The sequence below is a fragment of the Lampetra planeri genome, chromosome 38 (assembly GCF_965212315.1).
Source record: "Lampetra planeri chromosome 38, kcLamPlan1.2.h2, whole genome shotgun sequence".
Classification (NCBI taxonomy): Eukaryota; Metazoa; Chordata; class Hyperoartia; order Petromyzontiformes; family Petromyzontidae; genus Lampetra; species Lampetra planeri.
Window position 1 is genome coordinate 10,316,030 of NC_136144.1, and position 15,206 is coordinate 10,331,235.

General features: G+C 49.7%; 1 protein-coding gene across 1 annotated transcript in view; it reads left to right on the plus strand.

Moving 5' to 3' along the window:
- CFAP54 (cilia and flagella associated protein 54) overlaps positions 1-15,206 on the plus strand; it is a 73,963-nt gene that overhangs the window by 9,790 nt on the left and 48,967 nt on the right. Inside the window, exons 9-18 of the mRNA XM_078612349.1 lie at positions 1,117-1,336; positions 2,597-2,695; positions 3,672-3,784; positions 4,761-4,908; positions 5,996-6,102; positions 6,604-6,744; positions 7,929-8,067; positions 8,156-8,229; positions 8,869-8,994; positions 9,469-9,604. Of these exons, the coding sequence (XP_078468475.1) occupies positions 1,117-1,336; positions 2,597-2,695; positions 3,672-3,784; positions 4,761-4,908; positions 5,996-6,102; positions 6,604-6,744; positions 7,929-8,067; positions 8,156-8,229; positions 8,869-8,994; positions 9,469-9,604 (1,303 nt within the window). The remainder of the gene's footprint in view (positions 1-1,116; positions 1,337-2,596; positions 2,696-3,671; positions 3,785-4,760; positions 4,909-5,995; positions 6,103-6,603; positions 6,745-7,928; positions 8,068-8,155; positions 8,230-8,868; positions 8,995-9,468; positions 9,605-15,206) is intronic.

Here is a 15,206-nt window from a genome sequence, read left to right on the forward strand (position 1 = left end):
AAAATCCAGAAACTTACAGACGGTTGGTGGATTACATATGTGCAAGACACCTATCTGCAAGGTAATTGAGTGGTTCCTGTCATTGGCAGTATGGAAAGTAGGTTTCTGGCCAATCTGTGGATGTTGAATGTTCTCATTATTTTTCTCTGGGCATTTCGGCTTCTGTCCACTGACAATAAGGAGTTATCTAAACACACCTTGTACTGTTATCCTGAATTTTTTTTTTACATGCAGTAAGGCTTTCACCACGAGCATGCTAAATAACCACTCTTGTTACGTGACTTTGTAAATTATATTGATCATATGGTAGGTAACCCTGTATGTCCAAGACTTTGAGAAGTTGCACTGGGGAGGTAGCCATGTGGCTCAGAGGTCAGAGTGCTGAACTGGAAATGATGAGCTCCTGGGTTGAAATGTAGGGAACCAACCACCATGATAAACCGGGTTCCCCAGTATCGTGAGTTGATGGCATCAGCCCAGTCAAAAATTACTACAAATAAAAACATTGTGAAAAACACAAAATACTTTGCACTCAATTTGCCTGAGAATGATGTAATAAATAAATAACGTGCACCACTGTCTTATATAACCTATATTTAAAAGAAATGTAAGCAAATAGAAATGAGCTTTGTTATAAAAACATCACATACTATGACATGTATTACACTGACATGCGTACAGCACATACCACAACATACATAGCATTGCTACACTCTGCTGCGGTGGAGATGTAGTGAGTGATAGACGTGACTGACAAGAGATGAAGGTATAGCGACATGAGAAAAAAAACCCAGAGAAATTGTAAATGTGAGATCTAAATGGGATAGAGGTGTGAGATGAGAGATATGAAATATAGAGACACCGTGACAGAAAAAGTGTCATGTGCATTTGTGTATTTTAATTATTGGAAATGTAGTTAATAGGAGAGATATGCATTCAGTATTAATGAGAAGATAGGTTGGAGGTGCATCACAGCAAAATATAACATATTCAGAGATATAAAGAGAGTGATAGGAGATGTATTTAGAAGAGAGAAGATATGAGAGAGATGTTACCACCCACTCACATCGCTTAACCTCCCAGACATTACCAACCCGATTGCTGTAACCGGTGCAGGCGCAGGCAGCATGGCCCCGCACAGGCACCGAGCGGTTGCTGTCGGAGCTTCTCGAGGGAGGTGCGGCACAAATGGTGGCCGTCTTGGACGCCCTGTCGCACCGGGCCGCCGAGGAGTGCGCACCCCACGCGTTGGCAGGGTCTCCAGCCGCCGCCTTCGACCACGACTCTGCGGAAGTCTCTGCAGAGCTCTTCTTTGCCGGAGCGGAGATCATTGCAGGTGCATGGTGGGGTGAGGCATGTGGGAAGGGTCTATGGCTTCGTTATTTTTTGCAATTGTTTTGCACCAGTATATATAGCATGGGGTGTAAGTTACTTGCTCTGCATGGCTCCGGTGTTTTATGATGGGGCAAGTCATTTGTAACGTGTGACGTCATGAGATGACATTGTGAGATGATGAGATGCCCCACCGTTACCCGCAATGCACCTGATCTTATCTCTGTTGTGGAAGCTAAGCAGAGTTATTCCTGGGTAGTGTTTGGATGAGCAGCCACCGTGCATGACAGGTGTTATCGGCTGCAGGGCTACGTATTGGGCAGTGTCTGAAAAACGAATAATTGTACTGCGCTTCTATTCACCCACATCTATATTCTCTGCCTTTATCAACCTGTTCTGGCCAGCCTGGTGAAGTATGGTCAAGTAAACCCATGAACGACTGTACACCTTTGTATTTATTTAAATACTTAACCTGGGAAATCCTCTGAGACGGGATGTCTCATTTGCAAGAGTGTCCATATATGCATTTTCATAGCTAATTCCAGTACAATCCAGGCTGAATCCTACTTGGCTTCCTGGATCTGATGAGATTGGGTGCATTGCTTGTGACTTGGCGATAGAATATTGAATAATACATCTTGCTCATTTTAACCGACAATATGGATACTTTTAAGTCGCGTCTAAAAACGAATTTTCTTAATTAATTTTATTCTATGTAGCTCTCCTTCTCTCTTGGCCTTTCCTTAACTTTAATCTTACAAGGCACCTTGAGATATTAGTGGAGGGCGCCTTACAATTAAATGTTAATGATTATTATTCAACAATAATTGTTCAATAGCAAGTAAAAATATCTTTGTGGGATCGCACTTTAAAATAAATGGGTTTGAAACATGTCTTGACCACTTCTTGCATGCAAACCGATTTCCATGATTATAGAGGAATAAAACCACTATATTTTAACATTAGAATCTCACCACTCACCAACAAACAAAAAAACACTTTACAAAAACACTCTTTTCTGCCACGTGTGTTTTATGTGTTAACACGTGAGTGTCAGTTTAACACAGGATTTCGCGACCAATATTATCCATAATAGAGGTTTTTTGGGTTAGACGCGTAAATATAAATGCGTCGTTAAATCCGCTACTACCCGACCTGTCATGTAAACAAAATATGCCAATTTGTTACGAGGTCAGCACATCGGTGTGTTGGAGGGTACTGTGACGTTTCGCCAGTAACGTGAGCCTCCCTTGCCTTACACCAGGAGGTGGAGGAAATTCTGAACGCAGAGGGGCCATCCTGAGCTCCAACGTCCTGGCTGGCATCAGAGATGGACAAAGTCTCATGGAATTGGCAGTCGCCGGTGAGCTGCTCAGCACGAGCAAACGGACTTTGTACACCGTTCAGCTAAGGTCGTTTTAAGGCACATAAAAGCCTCATCGACGACCCCACCATTGCTCCCCACGGCTTTGATCCGCCAAGAAAACTACGGTGCTCCATCAACCGCTTCAGAACGGCAACTGGTCGCTGTGCCACACCTCCTCCTCCACACAAGTGGAGAATTAAAGACAACCCACAGTGTGACTGCGGCCACCCGAACCAGACAATGCAACCCACATCATGAATAACCGCATCCTACGCCCGCTCTCCCGCAGACTGACCAGCATTAGTCACGCTACTCCCAAAGCTATCATATAACTCACAGACTTAAACGTGGATGTGTGAATTGCACATACTTGCCATACGCTAGAGAGAGAGAGAGCTAAGGTTGAAAGCGTTACTGCATGCGCTCTGTCTCTTTGTGTGTTGGTCTGTCCGTCTCTGTGTCTGTCCACAACGAAAGGGTAGGAAGCATGATAAATCTCCCCGAAGATACATTGGTTCGTAGATTCAAATACACTCTAATGCTCACCATATACGCATCATATCATGCGTATAAGAAGTCATTCTTTTCTATTCGTGTATCTTGTCTGCGATTGGTTCACTGCCCCCTGCAACCATGAGAGACTCCATATGCTTCGCAATGGCAAAAATAATAGATTATTTAATAAAATCACGACCCCAACCTGGGACAATTCATTGACTCATGTTGGGGGTGGGGGGGAGTGGTTCATAATTATCACAATGCACCTATGGTGTCAAATAAAAGCGATCTCTTTCTATCACGCAGAGTGTACCTCTCCATTATCCGTGGTAAATGATCTCACTCATAAATAACAAAAACAGACAATGCATTCTGCGTCTTCACCTCCGTTTTTCTTCCCCGCACGTCAACGACAAATACGTCAACGACAAATACTTTGTGATTGGCGTAATCTACGCGTGTGTGGGCACGGCAGGCGAGGACGGTGTCACTGAGGAGGCAACGGTCCGTTTCCTCAAGCTGGCCTTCTTGTGCGAACGGTGGGACATATTTGAGGGCCTCATCTCCCCCACACTCGGCTACTTACAGGTGAGGCTGCCACACCCACGATTGCTTCTAATCTCATCAGAGATCTCAGAAGCCAAGCAGGTGTTGGGCCTGGTTAGGACTCGGTGGCCATAATGCACGGCAGGTTGTCACAGGCAGCTGCGCGAGGGTTTGCTACGTGGTGGTTAGAAGAGGGCAGTGCAGAATTACCCATTGCACTTTGAGACTGCTCACACATCTATAACTGCCACGCAGCAGTGGATTTATAAATTGGTTGTAAATGTAATACTTTCTCATTATTAACGTGGATAACCTTGTCTCCTCACGGTTGGCTGTGGTTGGAGTGGTGGCACACCTGTTAGTGCAAAGCACTGTATGAACCTATCAGTCCAAGTCCATTCCCGGCTGCAGCGAACATCAGTGGTTAGCGATATTTGAACTCATTCTAGGCCTCTCCCTTTACCAACCCCTACTGACAAATGTGGTGGAGTATGGTCAAACAACACCCATGACAGACATGGTGTTGAGCGGCCTTCATCCAGCAGTGAATAAAAAAATCGGCTGTAAAATTAATATTGGTGCACTCCGGTGGCGAGATGTTATATAATAGGAGGTCGTGGGTTCGATCTCAACCCTGACGCACGTTTTTGTTGTGGTCGCATGGATTTTTCTCCGGGGCCTCCAGTTTTTTCCTCGACATTTCGAATCAAAGTGCATTTAGAATATTTGGTTGCTATACATTTCCACATGATAAGCCACTTCATTGGGCTGTCATCTTTGGTCAGGTCACTTCTGCGAAAGATCTATATAGGTCAGTGAGCCTTACCTGGTTAAATAAAAAAAAAGTTGAATTTCGTTTTAGATTGTGTTTCTGATAATATTGGATAACTTTATATCCCTCCTAAGACAAATAACATTTATTTGATGATGATGAATGCGTGATGAGGATGATGATAATGTTATTGATGACAACCAATGAGGATGAAAATGTTTGTTGACCCTGGCACGTGTGTGGCAGACCAAGGGCACTACAGGACGAGGAGAGCTCCACCAGACCCTGGAGCTCCTGCAAACCTTGGAGCCACTCTTGTCTGGACGGAGAACAAAGCACGCGGGGCTCACGTCTGCCATGGACTCCTCCATGGACGAACAAACGCTCGCCAATGGTACTATGCAAAACCCTAGACTCCCGACGCCACGCACACAAAAGTCACGTGGCATTGATCGGCGTGATGTAGTCTGACTTTTCGCTCCGTGTGGCTGGGAGCTTCCTCTGATCCTGAATCGGAAGTTTCCAGCAGGTGAAGCGAAACGTTGGACATTCAATAAATCCTCATTAAACACTTGTTTTGGATCAAGTCAAACACGAATCTCTGATGCCACTGTGAATATACTAACACGACCACACAATGTTCTAAGATACACAGTGCTCTGAGTTTGGTATACATTTTACGGTGACCTTGGCAGACCCCTTTGGAGACCCTTTTGATGATAATTTTACCTTGTGATGAAGACAATAATGGGACATCTTGTTTAGGACTTATAAATGATAACCACTGAACTACTGTTAACTCTGAACATTTTACAGAGGCATTGAAGCAATCCACTGCACATAGATTGAGCCACTTCTTGGTGAGATAACCTGAACATGATTTATACATTGTTATTCATCCAAGTCCATACCTGTCAACCCATACGGTTTACCCGTATTCTTGTACAGGGAAATTGAGTTTGCAGGTCCATACAGCGTACAGTCGTCTCAATACGGGCAAAAAAATCAAATGAATGTCTTTGTTTGTGTTTCTTCCTTGTAACAGGACTTATTAAGATGACCATTGAGATTTATAAGCACATGGGGTGACCATTAAGGTCTGAAAATGGTCTGTAATAAGGTATGCACTTATAAGGGGTTGACAGGCATGCAAGTCATATGCAAGAAAGAGACTTTGAAGAAAGTTTATTACTGTCAATTCACACTATGTTGGTTATGGGCGGGGTTTGACTATACTTCACCATGCTGGTCAATGTCGTTTGGTGAGGAGGAGGGGGTACTGATGTCAGCTGTAGCCAGGAATCAAACTCAGGTGACTGGGTTCGGAGCGCAGCATGCTAAGCTTCACACTTCAACTCCCCCAAGCAGGGAATCCGTTATCCTACAAATTCGTTATTCATGTAAATCCCACAACCTAGTTAGTTATCGTTTGATGGTCAAAGGTGAACATAGCAAATGCTAATGTAATATGATCGGTGTAGGGGCAAGACCGAAGACAGCCTGGAGTTTGGATGAACTGCTCACAGCAGTGGAGAAACTGAATGCTGCTACAGAAAGCCTGCACGCTACAGCTGACTTGACATCAAAGGTACGACTCTGCGGGCGTACTGAGATGATCGTTATCTGCTCGTGGATATAAATAACATGTCAGCGACTGCTTTGGCAGTGTGGTGTAAAAACACAGCCTGCACTGGGAGAAGGAGGTCATGGCAGCACAGAACGCGAGGACTGGGGGAGGTGGTAAGGGAGAGAGAAGGTGGTACTGTCCATTAGGATACAGCTCTACGCTGTTTAGCACGGCTCAGGTTCGAACATAGTTCTATAACGGCCGTGGCCCACTTGTAATTCAAAACAGGTCATTGTGGTGGTGATCTCTGTATTTCTCGTTGTCTCCTTCGATATCTCTCTGTTTATCTGTCTCGTTTTCTCTCTGTGTCTCTGTTTGTCGGTGTCTCTGTCTTCTCTCTCTACAAATCTTTTGGTGTTCCTCATGCGATTTTGACACCCCCTTACAGCTTTGCGCCCTAGTGGGCGGTCCCGATTGCCCACTCGTAACGCCGAGCCTGGCTCTTTGTTTGTGTTTGCTCAGGCAGTGCAGGAGGAGCGTTCTTTACTGACGGACGCTTCTGCACAGCTTTGGCACGGATGCAAAGCTGCGCTGTCGCGGGTGCAAATGAGAGGAGCGAACGACTCCGCTCGACATCGGGTCAAGACCGACAGCCTCACTAAGGTGCGGCCTACACTGTCTCCTTTTGTTTAAAAAGGAAAACCTCCTCACAAAATATTTGTTTTCTGTCATGGCCTGCTTGGCATAGTTGGCTAGTTTCTTTCTGAGTGTGTTTTCTCATCCGGATGGCACTGGAAAGTCTATAGTAAGCCTTCGAAATACAAGGGAATACCTGAAGCCACCTAATTTCTGGGAGGCTCAACTGGGACACACGGTGAGCTGGCAGCCCCTCCCTACATTAGCCCCACCCACTTTTACATAGCGACACCCACTCAGTTTCTAGCCCAGCCCAGTGAGTGGCTTCCTCATATGTTCTACTGTTTAGAGGCCCCACCTTCTGCACATTGGCCCCACCCTCTGCTCACCACTTAGGTAGCCCTACCCATTGCCTGTATCATGAGGCTTGATTAAACAACCCCTACGACTGACACGGGGTTGGGATGCCTTCACCCAGGGGTGGATTTAAAAAGGACAAAAAAAGTAATGTATTGTTATCTATAAGACTGCACAGTTTTGCAAAGTATGGAGTTGTGCATTCTTGGATTTACACTGCAGGACAGAAAGAAGAATGCAAAAATAAGAACATGTGAAGGTTAGAGACATCATATCGACGATTAAGAAAAGTAATTGGGCCAATTAGTAAGGTAGTTGACCCTCCCAACCGAGTGGCAGTCAAATGAGAAAATACCACCAACAGGACGTTTACGAGATAAACAAATTAAATTAACTCCTGTGCAGGTGCTAGATGTATTGTTACATTGCAGGGCCATGAGATGGCGGTGTCTTGCATAGGCCTTGATCTGGCAGCAGATTGATTATGGCTGTGGATAACGATTGACCGTGACTTTACCGAAAGAACCAAGAATATGAATCCCTGCAGTCACGAAAGCTTTAAATCGAAAGATTGACCGTTTATAAAAGTAAGTGGGCTTGGGCAGGACACATCGATAGGAGGGTTGTTCGGTCACTGGTCAAGCCACGATGGAGAGGCAGCTAATTGAGAAAGATGGGACAATGTGAACGATGTGATCAATTGATGTGCAGGTGTCGGTGGATTGTTACATCATAAAACTGTGAGAGATGGTGATGGCTAGGGGAGACTTTAATCTGCCAATGGATTGATCATGGCTAATGATGATGATGATAAGACTTAACGACAGAGCTTCTCTCTTGTATTTGTTTTGTAGCTGTGCCGAGCACTGTGTTTGCTGCACGGGACCATGTGTGTGCTGGGCGTGGCACAGAAAGATCTCCTGGCCCTGGTCGAAGCTTCTCTCCGTCTTTCCGCACTCCTACAGAGCAGCGCTGAACAGACTTTGCGACACGGTAGGTTCGAATCGATGTTCGCTTACATCACTGTTCCCGGCAGTATTCCTGTGCTAAAACTTGGTTGCTTGTGTTTGATGCCGTGTAGCGTCAGCCCAGGCAAGCAGTGAAGCTGACAGGTCGGCTAGCAGCCAACGCAGCCTTCAAACAGATATGGTCACGGTAAGATCACATGCTCATCTCGCGTGTCTTCATTACCACCTTCACTTGATAACAGCTGCAATTCAATCCCCAGCACTTGCTCCAGTAGTTCACAAGTAATGTGTATCATCAAGTCAAGTCAAAAGACCATATTGTTTCGTTTCTGAATAAAAAGCATCTTTGCAATGCTGGGTTTTTATACGAAATGTTCCGAAACGTGTTTGGACTTCATGCGGAAAGGGTTGTTGTAACCATTGTAGTGGCCATTGTACCACATTGTGTCAAAGAATGGTCGCCAAAGGTAATGTTACTTCTTCCTAAGTTACTTATTTCAGAATGTGTATCCATCTGCACGTCCGATTACCATGGTTGGCTATGTACGGTGCGAAATAAGTTCAACATACATCCACCGTAGGGGCACACCTTTTATAAGCCCTGCAGGGAGTGTGTTTCACACGTGAAGAGATCTGAATTTTCAGTTATCAGAGGTGCATTAAGCCAAATACAGCAGAAAGTTATTTGACGGTCTCACCAATAAATGTGCTAAGGCCATCAACTCCAGACAGGCTAAAATATGGAATCATATTGTTGCACCTATAAGTGCGTGGGTGTGCTTGTGCTGTGCGTGTGTGTATCTGTGCATCTGTTCGTCCACTCAAGAGCTACCGCGAGCAACTGTGGCTGGCATTTGTTGCTCTGAGCCGGGCCCTGGATGAAGTTGGTGTCGCGCGAGGACTCACTCGACCCCGCGGTGGCTCAGCCATCACCTCCATGGACCCGAGCAGGGTGAGGCAGCCCCATTCACTTCTTGAACGGGAAAACTGTGCAGCCCCGCAATTTCTCACTGACGCCACTGCTCGCAGAAATAAGTTCCTGGAGAAAACCTGCCCTTCTTAGGGGATAGCAGAACCATTCTGCGCCGATAGCCTGTCATAGACATACTTTCTGTACTGCCTCTTACAGGCATCACCGCATTATCCTGCACATTGGTCTACACGTATGATGGCATGATCTACATTTGTACTGCACACGGGAAAAAAATATCACTCATGGGCGAGCGGTGATGCGTTCGCCGCTTGTTGCAGAGGTTCGAGCCCAGCGGCTGCCCTGGTTAATACTGCGGGAGTTTTAATTGTAAATTTGCTTCACAGTGGACGTTAAAGATCACGTGGCCAATGCCTGTGTCAGAGACACTGAGCCGGCACCAGATGCTGAGTTGCATCTTCCTCTAAACCCTCGCCGTGTGTGTTGCCCCATCAGGGTGACGCTGAGGGATGTGAACAGGGTGTGGAGTCGAGCACTCGCACAGCATTGGAGGAAGATCTGCACCTGGAGATGCTGTGGGAGAGACATAGGGTGGCTCTCAAACTGTTGCACATGCAGCAGCCAACCTCCAGTGAGTGCCCATGAGAATTGTGTCTTCACTCCCTTATCTGTGTGTGTATGTTTGTGTAATAAACGACTGGACCACGATGTCTGGCTCAGTGTCCTTTATTATTCGGTTCGTGCTGTACACCCACACGGCTGTCTTTACTCTGTAGCTTCTCCACGGTGCTGACTCCAATGTCGGCCCGATCCACAACAGCAGCTCCGCTGCTGTTTCTCTCACACAGCCCCCCTTGGCTGTACTCTCTGCTGCTCTTCTCCCTCCGCAGCTCTCACAGCTTCTTGCTCTCTCTCTCTCTCTCCGCAGCTCCTCCTGGCAGCCACACCGCTGCCTCTAACACGCAGCCCTCCTGGCTGTCTCCTCCCCAGCTGCACACCACTCCGCAGCTTCCTCTTATCTTCGGGGTTGGCTCCCGATGGCCGTCGGCGCCCCCCCTCTCCACACTTGCCCGCGTGGCCTCACTCTTTTCCGCTCACACCCCGACTGCCTTCCCCTTCCGGTTTACCCGCTTAAAGCCCCGAACCTTCCCCCCACGTCACATGACTCCACCCCCCGTGACGTCACCTCCGGAAGGTCGCTTACGCCCGCATTACACCACCCTCCCCCGTAGAAAAATCCCAGCCGACCTCGGCTGACTAATAGCAAATCGTAATGCGGCGAACCGAGCTTCCCCCCCTAAAGGACACTAAGCATATAATGTAACAACAAGAACAACAACAACGCAATTAACATCAACGAACGTACAAAAGCATGCAATAAATACAACTGTAAGAAAAAAAATAACAAGACAGCAACAATCAACGAAACGTAAGCGATTTGGAACGTGTGCGGGTCGCCGGCCCGTCCCGGACGGTCGGCGGCCCACTCGCAGAACGGGAACGCGATGAAAGTCGAGGAATGACAGGGGGTAATCCCCCTGTCGTAGCCGGAAGTCCACCGACGTCCCGTGTCCCTAAAGAGTTAGTCTTGGGCTTGTCCTGTGACCGTGCCCGCAGCTGGGTCGGAAGAGCTGCAGGGCTCGAAGGTCCCGCAGACCTGGCAGGCGTCCTCCGAGCAGGGCCCCTCGTCCCCCGCAATGTCACGGCCGGCCTGTCTGGAACAGGTACGACAGGCGCTCTAGCGAGATCAATGGACGCAGGCAGGGGAGAGTCAGCAGCAACAGACCCCGGCAAGGCAACATTGGGGGATGACGCATCATGTAAGGGAGCAACATATGGTTTCAAGCGCGACGTATGCACAACCCAGCGACGAGACCCAATCTGGACGCGTGCTGACTGTGGGTTGGGAACCGCAATGAGGCGTACGGGACCATGCCAGGGTTTGTGCAATTTCGGCGAGGTCCCCGGACGTACCTGTGGACAATGAAGCCAGGCTAGGTCCCCAACCTTCCAAGGGCACTCCCCCTCAGACCGTCGCGCATATCGCTCGTTCCGGGCCTGGGCTTTGGCCGTAGCCACGCGGGCATTCTCCCGCGCCTCCGTGACTCGGCGAACCGTGTCCTGAATGTATTCAGGAAGTGGTTTACGAGGTCCCTTCACCCCAGTTCCCAATTGCACATCCACCGGCGGCACGTTTTCCCGACCATACATAAGGTAAAACGGCGAATATCCTGTAGCCGCATGAGGCGTCATCCTGTATGCCGAAAGCACCCCGGGGATGTGCAGATCCCAATCTGATTGTTGTTCACTCACGGTATGGCAAAGCATGGCAGACAACGTCCTGTTCAGCCGTTCAACCATACCATCCGTCTGCGGATGGTATGGGGATGTCCGTACTTTCTTAGTCCCAAGGCCCGCGCACACTTCCGCCAATAATTTAGAAGAGAAATTCCTGCCCTGGTCCGTGAGGAGTCTCTCAGGCGCCCCCTTATCCATAATATACCCAAACAAAAAGGCGTCGGTAATGGCCGCGGCCGACTGATCGGGCAACGGCCAGGCCATCGGCCAACGGGAGAGGTACTCAACCCCTACCAGCAAATATTTATTACCCCTCGCCGATGGTGGAAAAGGTCCCAATATGTCCAGCGCCACCAATTCATTGACTCGAGACACCTGAATCGACTGGAGAGGCGGCACGTAAGGATGTTTCGGCGGCTTACGTTGTGCACACGCAGGGCACGCGCGCACGTGCCCTACGACATCTGTCGCCATGCCGTGCCAAAAATAATGACGTTGCAACGTCAACAAGGTCTTCTGCACCCCTAAATGTAAGAGAGTGTCACAATGGAGGGTTCTAATCAACTCGAACCGCAAGGACGTTGGTACCACCAGGCGCCAACGTTCCTGGAACCCCTCCCGCCACATAAGCAGACCATCTCGGAGAGCGGTTTGCGGCCCCACAGCCGTACTCGGACTCCCATTGTCCTTAGCAGACCGCTTCCGCAAGGACACCAATGACTCATCCATCATCTGTTCCCGGATCCAGACAGACCGCGGCAGATTCAAAACCCCGTCAGCCGGTCCCGGTTCCATCGGAGTGTCCGACTTCTCGACGGCCAACGTGAGCGGCTGAGGGGGGTTTGGAATCGGCGAACACCTATGCGTCCCCGACTCACATTTACAAGGGGCGCGCCGCGGTAATCTGGAAAGTGCGTCAGCGTTCGCATGGCGCACTCCCTTCCGATGTTGAATTTGGAAGGAAAATTCCTGTAGCGTGTCCAACCAACGTGCCAACTGTCCGGATGGCTGGTCAATTTTAAGGGCATATTGCAAGGCCGCATGATCCGTACGCACAATAAAAGAACGACCGTAGAGGTATGGTCGAAATTGCCGTAGGAAAAAAACAACCGCCAATAGTTCTCTGCGAGTGACACAGTAGCGGGTTTCCGCAGGAGACAAGACTCGGCTACCATACGCCACGACACGCTCTACACCCCCTTTAGACTGTGATAACACCGCCCGAATACCTGTGTCACTCGCGTCCGTATCAAGAATGAATGGGTGATCGAAATCGGGATAATCCAATGTTGGGGCCGTGGCCAATAGATCACGCAGACTCCGAAAGGCCGCCTCCTCCGGCTGTCCCCAAACAAACTTCCGTCCTTTACCCGTAAGGAGATGCAAAGGCCTCGCAATCGTCGCAAAACCCGGCACGAATCTTCGGTAATACGAGGCAAATCCCAAAAACCGCCGAACATCCCCCACGGTGGCCGGAGTCGGCCAATCCCGGACGCACGCCGTCTTTTCCGGATCCGTGGACACTCCCTCAGCGCTCACGATGTGCCCCAAATAGCGGACGGACCGTTGCAGTAGGTGACATTTCTTTGGTTTGAATTTCAATTTGGCAGAACGCATCCTCGTGAACACTGTCTCCAGCCGCGTCAAATGTTCATCGAATGTGCGGCTGAAGACAATGATATCGTCCAAATATATAAGACATGTCTCCCACTGCAACCCCGTCAAAACGAGCTCCATCAATTTTTGAAATGTAGCAGGGGCCGCATTCAATCCCATCGGGAGACAGTTGAATTGAAATAACCCCTGCGGCGTACGGAATGCGGTTTTCTCCCGTGAGGACTCGTCAAGGGGAAGCTGCCAAAATCCCGAAGAGAGGTCCAGTGTGGAAAAGAACTTAGCCCCCGACAATGCGTCGAGGGAGTCATCCATACGCGGCAGGGGGTACGCATCTGCCACCGATATCTTATTCAATTTGCGGAAATCAACACAAAATCGCAATTTGCCATCCTTCTTCCTAACCAAAACGACTGGAGCGCCCCATGGGCTGTTAGATGGCGATATAATGTCCGCAGCCAACATGTCTTCCACTGCCCCCCGTACGTGTTCTCGCTCCGCAGGACTCATCCGATGCGAATTTAATCGAATAGGGGCAGCATCGCCCGTCTCAATGTGATGGTAAAGCAAGGAAGTGCGGCCCAAATCCAAATCATCGGAGCTGAACACATCGGAATATGTCAACAACAATTTACGCAGCGCACCACGTTGCTCCATGGACAGGGAAGAATTTTCGTCACATAAATGAGCAACCCAACGATCATCCGAACTCCTTGGCTCGGAAACCCCAGCAACAACTCCCCGGCTATGTGGACAATCATGGGTCGCAAACGCCGTAGTGGCATGTGCCACAACCGTACCGGCCGGGACACGGACGTTTTCTCCCCCCGCATTAAGCACCTGTAAAAACGGTAATTGATCCGGCCGGACGATGGTCTGTGCCCCCACTAACGCCAACCCGGTTGATATCGTGGCGGACGGTGACAACAAGACCCCTACTGCTCCTAGCCGATCAGGCAGGGGCTTCCGATACCGCAAGGGTATAAGCATCTGTGTACCAGGTGGGATGTCCACAGATGCGACGGACAGCGCCTGCACTTGTACGGCCGAAGCAGGTCGCCCCCAGGGCGACGGCAGGAACGAGATTTGACGGCCCCCCGGCAGTTCAATACAATTCTCATTGATTTTGATCAAAATGGGCATCTTAGCCAAAAAATCGGTGCCTAACAAACAAGGAACCGCCAAAGATCTCGATATCAACACAACACCCGAGGCCGACACATCCCCAATAGATATCTTAGCATCCACCTGACCCACGATACCCATGCTACCCCCGTTCGCAGCGACGCACGACCCATAAACCGGACGCACAGCCCCCGACGGAATGCCCAACAGATGGAAAATGACATCCGATATAATAGTCGCAGACGCCCCCGAGTCAACCAAAATGCGCACGTCCACACCTTGTATGGACCCCGGTACAGTGGACGAACCCGTAGCGGCCGCGACAACTCTCCGTGCCAATTTGCGCCACTGCGTAACTGAATGAAAAGGCCCCGTCGATGGCCTTTCTTTAACAACAACAATAGGATCGCGCAACACAGGTGGTGGGTGAGGTGGAAAGCCTTGCCGAGTGTCTGGTGCGTGCCGACATGCCTGTTTCGGAGGATCTTTAGCCGACTTGACCGGTGCCGAGGCCTCCTGCTGCGGCGGAGCCGGGAAGCGGGCCCAGCAGTCTCTGGCGTAGTGGCCCCTACGCCCGCAGCGGAAACATTCGGCCTCGTTGCGCCGAAGCGCAGGCCTCGCCTCCTGACGGCCCCGTTCTGGTAGCACCGCGCGCGGTCTCGGCCCGCCGCGTCCCGTCCATGGAGCGGAGGCGGCCGTCAGTTGTTGAGGGCCCCGGTCATCCGGAACATAGACGGCCTGCGCAGGGTTCCACCCCAACGCCTCCCCTTCTTTGACGGGCCCCCCCGTCCACGCCGTCACTTGTTTCCAGCGACGGAGGTTGAATTGCGCATCGAGACACTTAGCAGCCATCCGGGAAGTTAGCTTCTCATGCCCACACACAGGCATGGGGATCCCTAGATCCCGAGACAGCTCCAACATTTTCCCTAATATGAGAGGCTCAAGCAGGTCCTGTGGCGTCTCAGGATAAGCTGCCATGGCCAGCTCCAGCACCACACCCCTGAACGCCACGGGCGACTCCTCTGGTGCTCGTTGTCGTTGAGCGAATCGCCGATGCGCATCATCTGGTGGCTCATAAGCATCGGCCATTTCTTGAAAAACACCACATAAAGTTGCCTTCTTATCGGTCGCTATGGAACGGAAGAATCGGACAGATTCGTCGTCCAGGAGAGTCGGCAACACCTCCAAAGCCTCCG